This window comes from Caretta caretta, chromosome 3 (genome assembly GCF_965140235.1).
Source record: "Caretta caretta isolate rCarCar2 chromosome 3, rCarCar1.hap1, whole genome shotgun sequence".
Taxonomy (NCBI): domain Eukaryota; kingdom Metazoa; phylum Chordata; order Testudines; family Cheloniidae; genus Caretta; species Caretta caretta.
In genome coordinates this window covers 199339248-199354556 of record NC_134208.1, presented here as the reverse complement: position 1 = coordinate 199354556, position 15309 = coordinate 199339248, and the positions used below count along the sequence as shown (strand labels likewise).

At 39.9% G+C, this 15309-nt stretch overlaps 1 protein-coding gene across 9 annotated transcripts in view; it reads right to left on the bottom strand.

The window, feature by feature from the left end:
• Positions 1 to 15309, bottom strand: part of SEL1L2 (SEL1L2 adaptor subunit of SYVN1 ubiquitin ligase) — an 81854-nt gene that overhangs the window by 21094 nt on the left and 45451 nt on the right. For 6 of the 9 annotated variants that reach the window (XM_075127240.1, XM_075127232.1, XM_075127237.1 and 3 more), the window contains 6 exons: positions 9652 to 9711; positions 9475 to 9534; positions 9295 to 9376; positions 7019 to 7173; positions 5004 to 5072; positions 3376 to 3453 (listed from right to left, as the gene is read on the bottom strand). In XM_075127240.1, coding sequence (XP_074983341.1) covers positions 3376 to 3453; positions 5004 to 5072; positions 7019 to 7173; positions 9295 to 9376; positions 9475 to 9534; positions 9652 to 9711 — 504 coding nt within the window. The remainder of the gene's footprint in view (positions 1 to 3375; positions 3454 to 5003; positions 5073 to 7018; positions 7174 to 9294; positions 9377 to 9474; positions 9535 to 9651; positions 9712 to 15309) is intronic. The other 3 variants (XM_075127235.1, XM_048842604.2, XM_075127236.1) reach the window with 2 other exon arrangements.

Here is a 15309-nt window from a genome sequence, read left to right as displayed (position 1 = left end):
TTACTGAATGAGGGAGGCAACCTAGTGACGGAGGATGTGGAAAAAGCTAATGTACTCAATGCTTTTTTTGCCTCTGTCTTCACGAACAAGGTCAGCTCCCAGACTACTGCACTGGGCAGCACAGAATGGGGAGGAGGTGGCCAGCCCTCTGTGAAGAAAGAAGTGGTTCGGGACAATTTAGAAAAGCTGGACATGCACAAGTCTATGAGGCCAGATGTGTTGCATCCGAGAGTGCTAAAGGAATTGGCGGATGTGATTGCAGAGCCATTGGCCATTATCTTTTAAAACTCATGGCGATCAGGGGAAGTCCCGGAAGACTGGAAAAAGGCTAATGTAGTGCCAATCTTTAAAAAAGGGAAAGAGGAGGATCCTGGGAACTACAGGCCAGTCAGCCTCACCTCAGTCCCCGGAAAGATCATGGAGCAGGTCCTCAAGGAATCAATTCTGAAGCACTTAGACGAGAGGAAAGTGATCAGGAACAGTCAGCATGGATTCACCAAGGGAAAGTCATGCCTGACTAATCTAATTGCCTTCTATGATGAGATAACTGGTTCTGTGGATGAAGGGAAAGCAGTGGATGTGTTATTCCTTGACTTTAGCAAAGCTTTTCACAGGGTCTCCCACAGTATTCTTGCCAGCAAGTTAAAGAAGTATGGGCTGGATGGATGCACTACAAGGTGGGTAGAAAGTTGGCTAGATTGTCAGGCTCAACGGGTAGTGATCAATGGCTCCATGTCTAGTTGGCAGCCGGTATCTAGCGGAGTGCCCCAAGGGTCGGTCCTGTGGTCGGTTTTGTTCAATATCTTCATTAATGATCTGGAGGATGGTGTGGATTGCACCCTCAGCAAGTCTGCAGATGACACTAAACTGGGAGGAGTGGTAGATACGCTGCAGGGTAGGGATAGGATACAGAGGGACCTAGACAAATTGGAGGATTGGGCCAAAAGAAATCTGATGAGGTTCAACAAGGACAAGTGCAGAGACCTTAACTTAGGATGGAAGAATCCCATGCACCGCTACAGACTAGGGACTAAATGGCTAGGCAGCAGTTCTGCACAAAAGCACCTAAGGGTTACAGTGGACGAGAGGCTGGATATGAGTCAACAGTGTGCCCTTGTTGCCAAGAAGGCCAATGGCATTTTGGGGTATATAAGTAGGCAGCAGATCGAGGGACGTGATCGTTCCCCTCTATTTGACATTGGTGAGGCCTCGTCTGGAGTACTGTGTCCAGTTTTGGGCCCCACAGTACAAGAAGGATGTGGACAAATTGGAGAGAGTCCAGCGAAGGGCAACAAAAATGATTAGGAGTCTGGAACACATGACTTATGAGGAGAGGCTGAGGGAACTGGGATTGTTTAGTCTACGGAAGAGAAGAATGAGGGGGGATTTGATAGTTGCTTTTAACTACCTGAAAGGTGGATCCAAAGAGGATGGATCTAGACTATTCTCAGTGATAGCAGATGACAGGACAAGGAGTAATGGTCTCAAGTTGCAGTGGGGGAGATTTAGGTTGGATATTAGGAAAAACTTTTTCGCTAGAAGGGTGGTGAAACACTGGAATGCGTTACCTACGGAGGTGGTGGAATCTCCTTCCTTAGAAGTTTTTAAGGTCAGGCTTGACAAAGCCCTGGCTGGGATGATTTAGTTGGGGATTGGTCCTGCTTTGAGCAGGGGGTTGGACTAGATGACCTCCAGAGGTCCCTTCCAACTCTGATAGTCTATGATTCTATGATTCTAGGTCGTAAGGTGTGTGGGCTCCGGCCAGGAGGCGCTTACCTCGGTCAGCTCCCAGAAGCGAATGGCATGTCCAGCTTCTAAGCTCAGGGGTAGTTAGGTGGCTCCACGCAATGCCTCTGCCTGCAGGCACCGCCGCCGCAGCTCCCATTGTCCGTGGTTCCTGGCCAATGGGAGCTGTGGAGTCAGCAGTCAGGGCAGGGGAAACGCACAAAGACCCCCTGGCTGCCTCTGCACCTAGGAACTGGACACGCTGGTCACTTCCGGGAGCCACGCGGAGCTAGGGCAGGTAGGGAGACTGCCTAGATGACCTCCAGAGGTCCCTTCCAACTCTGATAGTCTATGATTCTATGATTCTAGGTCGTAAGGTGTGTGGGCTCCGGCCAGGAGGCGCTTACCTCGGTCAGCTCCCAGAAGCGAATGGCATGTCCAGCTTCTAAGCTCAGGGGTAGTTAGGTGGCTCCACGCAATGCCCCTGCCTGCAGGCACCGCCGCTGCAGCTCCCATTGTCCGTGGTTCCTGGCCAATGGGAGCTGTGGAGTCAGCAGTCAGGGCAGGGACAACGCACAAAGACCCCCTGGCTGCCTCTGCACCTAGGAGCTGGACACGCTGGTCACTTCCGGGAGCCACGCGGAGCTAGGGCAGGTAGGGAGACCGCTACACCGTCGACCGGACTTTTAGCGACCTATTAAAAATCTCCCTGAGCTTTCAATGGTCACCAGTAGATCGATGCCAATTTCATCAGACTCCCGGACAATCCAGGAGGGTTGGCAACCCTACTTGACTGTCTAGAGTTTTATTAAGGAGTCCTGAGAGAAGGGAAAACAGAGGCAAGATGCCACAGAGCCACTCCAGGCCATGCGGGAGCACCTGTGAAGAGGCAGCCCTGCAACACACCATAACAAGATCACACACTACTTTGCTGCTGTGGTATTGTATGAAGAGGATTTTGCAATTTCATGCTAAAGAAGGCAAATGATTAGTCACTAAAGAATTCATTAACCTGGCCAAACCTGACAAAGCCAACAACTCTGCTCACTACCCAAATAATTTCCAACTTTCCTTTTCTTAGCAAGATCATTTAAGAAGGTGGTACTATCTCAGTTGTAGAAGTACTTGTCCTCTGCCAATATCCAGCATCTCTTTCAGAACAGGACATGGCATAAAAATTGCTCCTAGACTGCAGGATCCACTTGTTTCTATCAGACAGATCATAGTGTTTTCATGGGCACCTGCTATTTGTCATCCATTCTACATGAGACCACTTAGTGAGTTCTTGTGATGCCTTGGACTTTAGTGAGAATTGAGGATGATTAGGACCTTCCAGAATTGGGGCTTTAGTTTGCACACAAACTAACAGTTCTACCTCCTGTTTCTACTTCTCCAACTTTTCTGCTAGCTTTTCCATTACCCTCAACTTCACCAACTTCATAACATAGGACTATATTTCATAGGCTTCAGAAGTGTGCTACAGTTACCGACTTAAAAATCTACACTGAATAACATTTCCATTAAATGGAAGAAATGGACTGCATGTAATTTACACACTAATTACCTCCTGTAATTTACACACTAATTGAGGTGTAAATCAAATACACTCTTAAAATATTGTATAAAAACAGATACTTTTTCTTATATTACCTTTTCAGCTGCCATTGTGAAGTACTTAAAAGCAGAAGCATTACTCTGTGTCACTGCAACACTTCCTTCTAAAAACATCTGATCAATATAAAGAAAAGGAGATATTTGCTCCTTAGATATGTGTTATGAATCCCTGCCTATCCAGTTTCTCATAAAAAATATAAACAGTAGGACAAAGTCTGCTCCTACTTCCACTTGTACATCCCCAATAAAGCCAATGACATTGTACAGATGTAATTGAGAACAGAACTTTGCCAGTTCTCTCCCACTCATGAGTTTTTTCTGATTGGTTTAATGTTCTAAATTTTTATTGATTTATACTGAGTATACACTAATAGAATCATGTTAATTACTTGTTTGTAACTTGTTTTCTTAAAAAAGCCTTTAGGTTATTTGTAACAACTTCTGAGGCCAAGATTTTCAAAAGCACCTGGTGATTTTTGGGTGCCTCCTTTTTAGTGCCCAAACTGAGACATTCTTATTTGGAGATGAAGTTCAGAAAGTGGTCAACACCCTCCTCTGGAAATTAGGCCCTCATGAGGCATCTCAAATTGGACACCCCAAAATGGAGGCACCCAAAATAATGATTCCCTTTGGAAAATCTTGGCCGAGGTAGCTTGAAGACATATTTTTCTCTACAAGTTTTATCCTTTCAATAGCTAGCTGATGCTGATTTCCTTCCAGGGTTTCTATTACAGCTGAAATGTAAATGGGGTTTTTTGTTCATCAGCACTATTAAGTTTCAGCAGAGTTCAGTGTATAAACAGGGAGTGACATTGGTTTTGTGATGAACCATTACTTTTATATATTTTTTTATTTTCACTTGGTGACAGAATAGCAAAACTTTATAAGTATTCCACTAGATACAAATATTAAAGTACTTTGGGCCCCAAACCTGGCCAATATGACAACATCGCTTTAAAGTTCTATTCCACTGTGTTATTTTGATCATGATAAATATTGTGGACCTAAGTCAGTCCTCTGTTCTACCTGTGGCATCTCATCGAACTCAATGCAAGTGAAGACAGAGGTTGGCTCTGTGTCTTTACATACAGATATAAAATTAGTACTGGTTTGAAATAATTTATTTAATATTTAATAATTTATGTAGCATTTCAACAAACATTTTCAATGATGGCTTTGGTCATAAATGAAATGTATGTCTTTGGTCATCTGTCTCTTTACTAGTAGGCATTTCTTGTTGGCATTACAGTAACTAACTCTAATATTCCCTGTTCTACACTGAGTTATTAGATACCTGATTTCTTAGGCCAGATTCTACAGCCTCACTCTGGGAAGTGGATGGGGAGGAGAATGGATAATTTGCTACACCCCTTACCAGGTGTCAAATATTTGTCTACCCCCCATATGTTAGCTAAGTTCTGCTGAATTTTGATGCTGCCACCTTCTGTCCCTTTCTACCCACTTGCTCATGGTAGGGAGTAGCAGTTGTGTGGAGCCTGTTCTGCCCCCAGTATCTTGAGCCAAGATGTGGGGTGGCTGTATGGGGAAGCAAGGGGAAGGTCCTAATACCCTTGCACCCCTAGGTGGCTACTTTAGGTTTAGCCATTATCTAGTCCTTGATTGTTGCAATTTACCAAATTAATCTCATGAAAAGTAATACGTACCTTTCCCAGGAATGCCATACCATGTGTATTCCCTGCTTTTGCTGCCTTTAGGAAATAGTAGAAAGCTTTCTGAATAAAAAGCAATAACAAAGTTACAATTTTTCACCTGAAAAAGGTGTTTTTTGTAAATTTCAACCAAGACAAATGTTTTGCACAGCTTTACACCTCCTCTTGATTTAGACAGACCAGAAAATGTCACAACACAACACTGAAAATAGCTTTACACATTTAGGCTCTGAACCTACAAACGCTTACACACAAGTATAATTTTATGCCCGTGTGTAGTCCCATTCAATAGGACTATTAATGCATGTTAGCCTTTGCAGAATCAGGGCCTTAGTATGATAGGTGAGCGGTGGCTGAATCAAAGGTAAGAACAGAGCATCTAGATCCGTTACCTAAGAAGAGTCTGACCTTAGACAGGAACAGATTGACAGTGTTGAGGCCACATGAACAAATTTTTACAAATTCTTGTTATAGTGTATGTGACCATAAGAAAAAAAAACTTTAGTGTTCCCCATAATGTGAATTAGCTTTCAGAAATATCATTTTAATCTTTAAAATACATCCCCTCCCACAATTATCAATGTCAGTTTTGTGTCGGAAAACACTCAGATAAGCACAAATTGTCATCAGTGTAAGAACATAAGAATGGCCATACTTGGTCAAACCAAAGGTCCATCCACCCCAGTATTCTGTCTGCCGACTGTGGCCAATGCCAGGTGCCCCAGAGGGAGTGAACCTAACAGGTAATGATCAAGTGATCTCTCTCCTGCCATCCATCTCCACCTTCTGACAAACAGAGGCTAGGGACACCATTCCTTACCCATCCTGGCTAATAGCCACAAGTATCACATGCAAGTATCACATGTTTTTTATATGTACATGAATTACAGTATATGTCTTCTTACAAGGCCAGTCTTAGGCACAAGGAACTGCTTAGATCTTTGGATTTTTGAGGACCCTGAAAGCTGCACTGACCCAGTAAGTCAAAAGTTGTCAGATCTTCTGCTCCGACAGCAAGAATAGAAAGGGAAGAGACTAACTGCCTTATTTGCTCTGCTCCCAACAGATAGAAAGGGAAGAAACTTGCCTCTAATTTCATTCTCTCTCATATACATTCGCTGTAAATATTTAAAAGTTATCTTGCACTAAAACTTTTTTGGCTGCTTTTGCGTACTGAGCTAATTATGGAGCCCAGATATTTATTCTGAGCCCACCCATCTTCATAACCATGCTAACTGAAACTCTGCAGAAAAAAGTCTTTTTTAGTGTATAATGGGGTTCTTAATTGTACAGAATCAATGAAGTTACATGACTTTCGTTTACTACAGAATATTCATATATGCAAATAAACTGGCGGTAGTGAACACTAGTGTTGCAAGATTTAAATCCTCAGCTCTTATTTAAATATACCTACAGAATGATCTTTCTCTAGTCCCTTCCTTCCTGCAAGATGTAATTGTCCAAGAAATACCTAGAAATAATTATTCAAATTTTATTTCAGCAATATTCTTTGTCTTTCTGAAATCCCAGAAAAAATACCGTAAATTCCCATTGGGCAGAAAATAAAAGTATTGAAAGTACTTTCTTACTGACTTTTGAAAAAGTAGTATATCTTGAAAGCTTTCATACAATGGAATAAATATTGTAATGGCTTTGGCATAACCTAATAAAATTATTACTTCACTATACTACACACTGCACAAACACATGGTTCATGCCTAAAGAGCTGGCTTTTAATGCCCTAATCCTGCAATCAGATCCATATGAGCAGATGTCTTGTGTCTGCATGGAGTCCAACTGAAATGAAGGTTATGTGCCATGTAGGGATTCCCCCATACCAAGGAGTCTCCTGTACCCATGTCCCCTGGGTGCCGAAATCCTGTTCCCGTTGACTGCAGCGCTGCAGGATAAGGCCCAATATGACAAAACATTTGTAGTTCATGAATACTGTCCTGTCCCCAGAAGTCAACATTTTTTCCAGAAAAAAGTATCTTAGCTTTATACACTACCTGTATCTGTGTGTCTCCTCTTTCAGCCAAAAACTTATAGTATTGGTGTACATCCCAATCTAAGAAGTCATTGTTAGAACTCAGATTTTCTGATTTTTCCATCAGTCTCACTTTTTCTACTGGCATTTCTTCATTTTTTTCTAATTTATTAGCAACTGTTAATAAAAATGACAAGACAAGAGTTGTCATAGAACAGTGGTATTATATTTAGCAATTTAGAGATTATTAATGTGGATGGTACACTACATAGAGTTTCATGAAATTATGCAAAAAAATGGTTAGCCAAATAAAGTCAAAAGATGTACCAAGTATAACATTCAGTACTACACTTTTTTCTTTTTTTAGTAATTGTCATACTGTTCAGAAGGGTACTGCTTACTTATGGAAATAACGCAATAGCACTGGACAGGCTACTAGGGGTATATTTTCTCTTTTTAGATATTGTTGTTTGGTTCCAGCATTGTTTATACAGTGCTGAATTCAGGAAAAATGATGGTATCTGCCCCTGCCATCTAGATCTTATGTAACAGGGGCAATGGAGGAAACATGAAAAGCAGACTATTGGATTAGCAAATTGAAAAGACACTTAAAAGGGCTAATGACAAATTCTCATAACAGCTACAACACTTAATGTAGGACTGGATTTCAACTAACAAGTTGAGAACTAAAAATGGACAACTGTAGACAGTGAGGAGCAGATGAAGAAACTTCTGCTACTTGTTTTATGTGAAGCAGAACAAAAGCGAGGAACTTGGAAGAAGGAACAGTGCCTATACTTGCATTAGAAACTTCACAGTTTCATTGGTGCATCTGCTTATTATGTCATGTAGATGGAAGGCCAATATGGGCTGACCTGAGAAATGGTAACCATGTTTATCAAAATCACATTCATTCCTGCCAGCAATGTACTGGTTATTGCTGCATTTATGCAACTTCCATAAAGATGATGTGTATGTATTTGAGGAACTAGAAGTAAGATATAAGAATTACTTTCATAACTTGTATATTAAAGTCAATAATTCTTGGTAAGAGCATAGCAATAAATGACATTTTATATATGTTGCATTAAGAGTAAAATTGATCAATGGGAAAGATAGCATGGAAATTAATAATAAAAGATACTTTAATTTGGTATATATGTAATGTTGGTTTTCCATTTTTCTTATAAAATATTATGTGAAGGTCACTTTATAATTCAAAGAGAGAGAATATCTTTACCCAGTCAAATTAAAGTTAAAGTTGAGAATGTGACTTTTAAAAAATTAACAGCATTATAATTTAACAAACATCAGTGAAATGCTGGGAGTTCAATAAACATGCAGTGAACATTTTAACATCAGTGTTAACTTTGCCCTTTATCTCTGCCCTCCCTCCACCAGTACACTGGAGAGCCTCACCAGTTCCCACAAGAAACTCAGTCATCTCTGTTATATAAATAACAATATATGGCTTTAAAGTGTATGATAAAACCTACATCCAGTTGATGTGGGACATGTTCACATATAAAGAGGAATGTGTTTGGGCAAGCTTATAACTCAAATGGCTGAACAGGTTTTGCCTCTAACTTCAGTGAAGAAATATAGGTGTCATGAGCTATGGCTATGTTGGCTTGGTTTAAAACTTCTATGGAGCCTTAAATGTGGTTCTCTTTGGGTTTATAAGCTTGAATGTGGTTTGGGAGAACCATGTTCTAAAGTTCCAGTGTCAGATTAGTTTCCATGATTAGGGCAGGGGTACCCAGTAGAAATTTGTCTGAGGTATAAGTTTGCAGTGATACAAGGTAGATGCAGCCTCCCTCATGCCATCAGAGATTGTGCTCAGCCCCTTAAACTGGTGGCACTGGCTGGAAAGTGGCATAGCCAATGATGTCCAGGGTGTGTTTAGATTCACTTCCTCTTGTGAAGATGGGGATGCCAAAATCAGGCTTCTAATGGAAATTGTCTTAGAACTTTAACTATGATGTCCTACCACGTTTCCAAAATCTTATGTAATAACTATCTGAAAATACAGAATATTAATGGAACTCATGAGATTGCAATACTACATAGCTTAAACTCTACCATTAGATATATGTGCACAGCTCCTGTAGATCTTAATGAAAGCTGCATCTATGCACCTGAGAGCAGAATCTGGTGATATATATATATATATATATATATATATATATATATATATTACCAGTTATGAATGAGAAATAATTTTCTTCATTTCACATATTATTTTTCATTTGTTCTAAAATGAGGTATGACAATAGTAATAACATGTGGATTGCTTACTGAAATATGCCACTTTCCTGTAATTAGTTAGTGCTGCTTCACAATTTCTTGGAACATTGATTCCGACCCAGTAACGGTATCCCTAATATAATAAATAACAGATATTTTTCTTACTCTTTAACCTTTGGATTATTATACAGAGAACAAGAAATAGAGCTGCCAAATATATAATTTACAAACCAAAATCATCTGGGATATCAAATTTCCTCCAAGACTTCCAAATGTGTAATAAACAAGTGCCTAAAACATAGAAACAAAAAATTATACAAGGAATGAAGAAACAAAACCAGTAGTATTTTTGGTAAGTCCTTTCTTTAATTTTTAAAAGACTAGCATATCACTTTTTATTTTTCTTACCTTGGCTTGATTATACTCCATTCCTATGCCATATGAAAACATAAATCCTAAAGCCTGCAGCTCCAAAATAAAAGCACATGTCAGTACATTTATTTATGTGTGGTCATTCATTTTGTCTATACAAGTTGAAACAGATCCTGCCTGTTTTATTTTATCGTATGTAATTTCTTTTCTGATTTGTGAGGGGCTTTTAAGAGTTAAAACTCTTCTAACTGGGGTTATGAAGTACTCATTTAGTTACTTGCTATGATATTTCCCCTTTTTTGTTACCAGTCAGTAACAGGTGAGCAGGTTAGGTTTGTGTGAAGCATGACTCAAGATAAGATTAATCTTAGATAACTGTTAAAAACTAAAGAAAACTATATTGGTTATTATTTTGAAACTTGTCTAGTTGAACTAACAGAGACAGTTTCCTCCAATAAGGTTGTATCATTTCGTTTGTTAGGAGCCATGAGCTAAACTGAAGCACCGAAACCTTGTTTCAGGGTTTATGGTGGAGTAAGTAGCACCGGCTCAAATCAATTCTGACGAGCACTGATTGAAAATTTTTAGACAAAAAAATTGGTTTTGACTAAACAAATTCTATGTGAAAAATTTCATTTTTGAAATGTTCAATATTTGGATTTTGTTGAAAAAATAAAACTTTCAGTTTTCTAATGAAAATCCAAAAATGTCCATAAAAAATGGACAAAACTGGAGGGAAAAACTTAATTTTTTGCAGTGGGGCAAAGAAATCATGTCATGACTAACTCTACTTTGTACACCAATTCATCTACTGTAACATGATAGGAAATGCCTCTTATTCCTTTGAAACTTTAATAGATTAGTTAAAAAACAGGTTTCTGTGAGAGACTGGAGTGGTCTATCTGGGCAGAGGATTCAGAAGACACAGCATTATAGGGTAATTTACGTGGTCTAGTGGATACAATAACTTTTAATTTCACTAGCTTCACTAAGGAGATGGGTTTCTCCCTAGGCTTCAAAATATCCAGGTCCTGAGCCTATAGAGCAGTGGTTCTCAACCAGGAGTCCGAGGCCTCCTGGGAGGCCACAAGCAGGTTTCAGGGGGGCTGCCAAGCAGGGCCAGCAGGGCCCAGGGCAGAAAGCTGAAGCCCTGCCACATAGGGTTGAAGCCCAAGCCTGTGCCCCGCCATCCGAGGCTGAAGCCTGAGCAATGTAGCTTTGCGGCAGTTCCTGTGGCATGAGGCCCCACGCAATTGCCCTGCTTGCTACCCCCTAACGCTGGCCCTGGCTTTTATATGCAGAAAGCCTGCTATTGTGACATAGGTGGGCCATGGAGTTTTTATAGCATGTTGGGGGTCCTCAGAAGGAAAAAAGGTTGAGAATTCCTGCTATTGAGGGCTAACAGGAAAGCCATTATGTTAAATAACTTTTCAACAGTGGGGAACAATGGGTTTGGCTGTGACAAATGGTGTTTTTAAAGCCATGCAATAAAAGGAGAAAAAGTCCACGAGGGAAAATCTATCCTCATTTTCCTGGAACATGGACAGCACAAATGATTACCAAACACATGGATTTGGGGTACTTGTAGTCTGTCATGTCAGTAACTTGGTTTCCTGGTGTTATGTGAACACTGTCCCTCTGCATAAAGGACCAAACTACAGTAGGACTGGGAAGTGAGGATGATGCAAATCTATGTCTGTTTATGAAGGGAAAGTCTCAAGGCCCTAATATGACTAAGAAACCACGTTACCTAAGGACCAAAGTCAATGGGAGTCTTTCGACTGACAGTAATGGTCATTGGATTGGGACCCTATGTGAAGAAAACTTGAAGTCTTTTATCTTCACACAGTGCTCCATGTTTAGAAGTCCTTTAGATGAAAAATGTCTAGGGATAATAAAAGCCTTTGGGATCCTGATGCATCATAGATCCAAAAAATGAGCCTTCAATGATCACACTTTCCCCAGGATGGAAGAAGTGGGAATATCTTTTTGTTAAATAGCGGTATTAGCTTAAGTCAGATTTATTAAATCTATCCATCCATGAAAGGCTCCTATCACCTTGATATCTCAGGTCCAAAATTCAATACCCAACAAAGCCAAAATTGAATGAGCTTAGTAAATCTTCATATTTCATTCTGATGAGAAAGATGCTTCTCTGAAAATAAGACAGTGAACTGGGAATATTTTTGGATATTTTTGAACAAATGGCCCAGACACAGGTGGATACTAAATGTGCAATGTCTGACTCAGTAAAAAAGTTCACATAGTGAAAGACCAAATGTTTTCATTTAATATGATCTCACAAGTGAGCCACACTATCGGGCCAAATGACAGACTGACACCTCTGTTCTCCCATTCTGAATAACTTCAGTTCCCATGAAGAGTTGCATTTAAATACTCCCTGAAAATGGCTGCCACTAATTCTAGACCAGTTCAAATGATCCCATTGACTGAACTGAGCTTTGGATCAGTCCTTTAAAGAGTCATAGATCCAGCAATGAGTATCCAATGAAACAGATGTTTCATGGGTAAGGCTGGAAGAAACTCATGCACTCTGATTTTGTTGTGGAAACTGCATCTTTTAACACAAACCACAACTTTTTATAGTTGCTGCAAACTTGAGTGGCATTGTGATCCTGTGCACCAGGTCACAACCTCACTCATTCACAGTGTCACAACAGATGGAGAGGAGGCCGGGCCAAATTTGAGCGAGAGGTGTTGTAACCTGGCACAGTCAAATTTTTCCCCGCACCAAAACGGCAAAGTTTACATTAAAATAAAAATGGGAACATTATGAATAAACAATTTCAGACATAGAGACAAACAGTCCCCTTATAAAGCTCTAAATGTGAGAGATGATGCAAACAGTGTAGAGTCAGAATGTACATTCACCCTATTGGAGAAAAGAAACTGGCAGATAAGCTATGTGTATACACACCTTGAAGCACATGCACGGACTTCTTTTTTAAAAGGAATCTTGAGTTTTACGATTTACCCTAGTTAATCAACTCCCAAGGTCATGAGCACACAAGACAACCTGGGATTACATAGTGTACTCTGCAGCAGACATATAACTTTGGAGAAATGCTCGTTCTATTTTCAAATGACTTAACTCTACCTGCAGTAATTCATGTTTATACATTAAATATTTCAATTCTAACACCCTCTTATATTTAAAATGTGATTGTGATTATTATACTTAATGCAATGTCATGGTTTCCACTTTAACCTCCAATTGTGTCTCAGTCCCTTGGCTGTAAAATTTTTGTGATGGGGACTAAAACATGGCATACATGCTTTCAGCCCAAGATCAATTTCATTTCTGTACATTTTGAGAATAAAATTATCTTGTGCATTTGAACTAGGAAAATATGTAATTGGGTTCTTTAAATTATTTTTGCTTCCTGACATTCTAACTCAAAAAAGAATTTTTAAAAATGTTACATGTTTACATTAGTGATTAATGACAAGTCATATGGCTAATTTAGGAAATTTCAAATTGTTACTGTGACCAAGTCACCTCAGGCTGGAACAATGAGAGGCAGTATGATTAGTGCCTAGAGAAAGGGAGTGCCTTGCTTCACTCTATGGGCAGGGGCAGTCAATTATTTTTTGTCAAAGTCCAAAGTTCTTGGTCAAGGTATAATCAAGGTCCAGATTTCAGAGAAAATAATAAAAAATAACAACAATAATGACACTACTAATAAGTAAATACTAATTTTTGGGGGTCTGTTCAAAAGCATCTGGAGGTCCAGATTTGGCGTGCGGTCCACCTATTGATTATCTCTGCTCTACAGTGAATGCTCATGTCATAAATATAAAGGGAAGGGTAACCACCTTTCTGTATACAGTGCTATAAATCCCTCCTGGCCAGAGGCAAAACCCTTTCACCTGTAAAGGGTTAAGAAGCTAAGGCTACCTCGCTGGCACCTGACCAAAAATGACCAATGAGGGGACAAGATACTTTCAAATCTGGAGTTGGGGGGGGGCACAAAGCGTTTTTGTCTCTCTATGTGACACCTTTGCCAGGAACAGATCAAGGATGCAAGTTCTCCAACTCCTGTAAAGTTAGTAAGTAATCTAGCTAGAAAATGAATTAGGTTTTCTTTGTTTAATGGCTTGTAAAATTTGCTGTGCTGGAGGAAATGTATATTCCTGTTTTTGTGTCTTTTTTGTAACTTAAGGTTTTGCCTAGAGGGATTCTCTGTGTTTTGAATTTGATTACCCTGTAAAGTATTTACCATTGTGATTTTACAGAGGTGATTCTTTTACCTTTTCTTTCAATAAAATTCTTCTTTTAAGAACCTGATTGATTTTAAATTGTTCTTAAGATACAAGGGTTTGGGTCTGTGTTCACCTGTACCAATTGGTGAGGATATTATTATCAAGCCTTCCCCAGGAAATGGGGTGTAGGGCTTGGGGGAATATTTTGGGGGAACAGGACTCCAAGTTGTACTTTCCCTGTTCTTTGTCTAAAACACTTGGTGGTGGCAGCGTTTTACCTAATCCAAGGGCAAAGACTTTGTGCCTTGGGAAAGTTTTAACCTAAGCTGGTAGAAATAAGCTTAGGGGGTCTTTCATGCAGGTCTCCACATCTGTACCCTAGAGTTCAGAGTGGGGAAGGAACCTTGACAGCTCATTTCCAGAATGGCTTTGACAGTCTCCAGGATGTTTCAGATTCAGCTTTCACTAGCCAGAAGGGTACTTCTAAGACATGATGACTTTGGGAGAGATGGGATATCTAAAAAAGTAAAAACTGGAGGGCAGCTGAGAACTATGTCCAGTGTGGGTGGGTGGGTGGGTGGATGGATGGATGGATGGATGGATGAGTAGGTGTGAGAGAGAGAGAAAGAGAGAGTTGAGGGGGAGAGAGAGTAAAGTAGTTTTATATTAAAATCAATTACTGCAAATGATACATATTTTTTCACTATATAGTTAAAATATTTTAGCAGGCTTACTGCAAACATTCAATGGTTACCTATTAAATGTAGATAAAACGCTCTTCTCAGATCCACAGGGTGGATTGTGACTCATACTCTGCTCTCCCTGCATGGACAGATCTGTCCCCGCACCAAAACTTTTAAAATCTGATTTGCAAAGATGCCATTAGAATAATCTCCATATAAACAGGCACTAATTAACTATTATAAAACTTGTCTTCGACAGAAACAGAGGACCCAAGAAATTCACCATTCAGCATGATACTCCCCCATATCCTCCAAGCAAGTTTGGTGTTGAATTATGCTGTTTAATGTATGGTCAGTGGCTAATAAATTTTACCATCAGCCATGATTTAATCAGGGATGAGAACTCTGGCATAGCATCGATAACTGAGATATGGCTGGATGAAGCTTCACCATGAGTAACTGGCCCAGCTGATTTCTACGAGATATTTAGTTCAGCATGAACTCTGAGAAGGGACTGTGAAGGAGTGGCTGTGATTTTTTTATATCCAATGTGAGACATAGCAGGTTACTTGCTCTAAGGCCTTGATTCAGTAAAGTACTTAAGTATGTTCATAGTTATGCATTTGTGTAAGTGTTGTGTGTGTTCAATTGTGGATTAAAACAGGATCAAATAGAATATGTCCATCTAATGTATTAGTCACAGGATGACATAAGGAAGGACTTAGTGGTAGTTTACAGATCTCCCTTCACCTAGTGCTTCCACAGTGCAGTGCTGGTTCTGATTCTT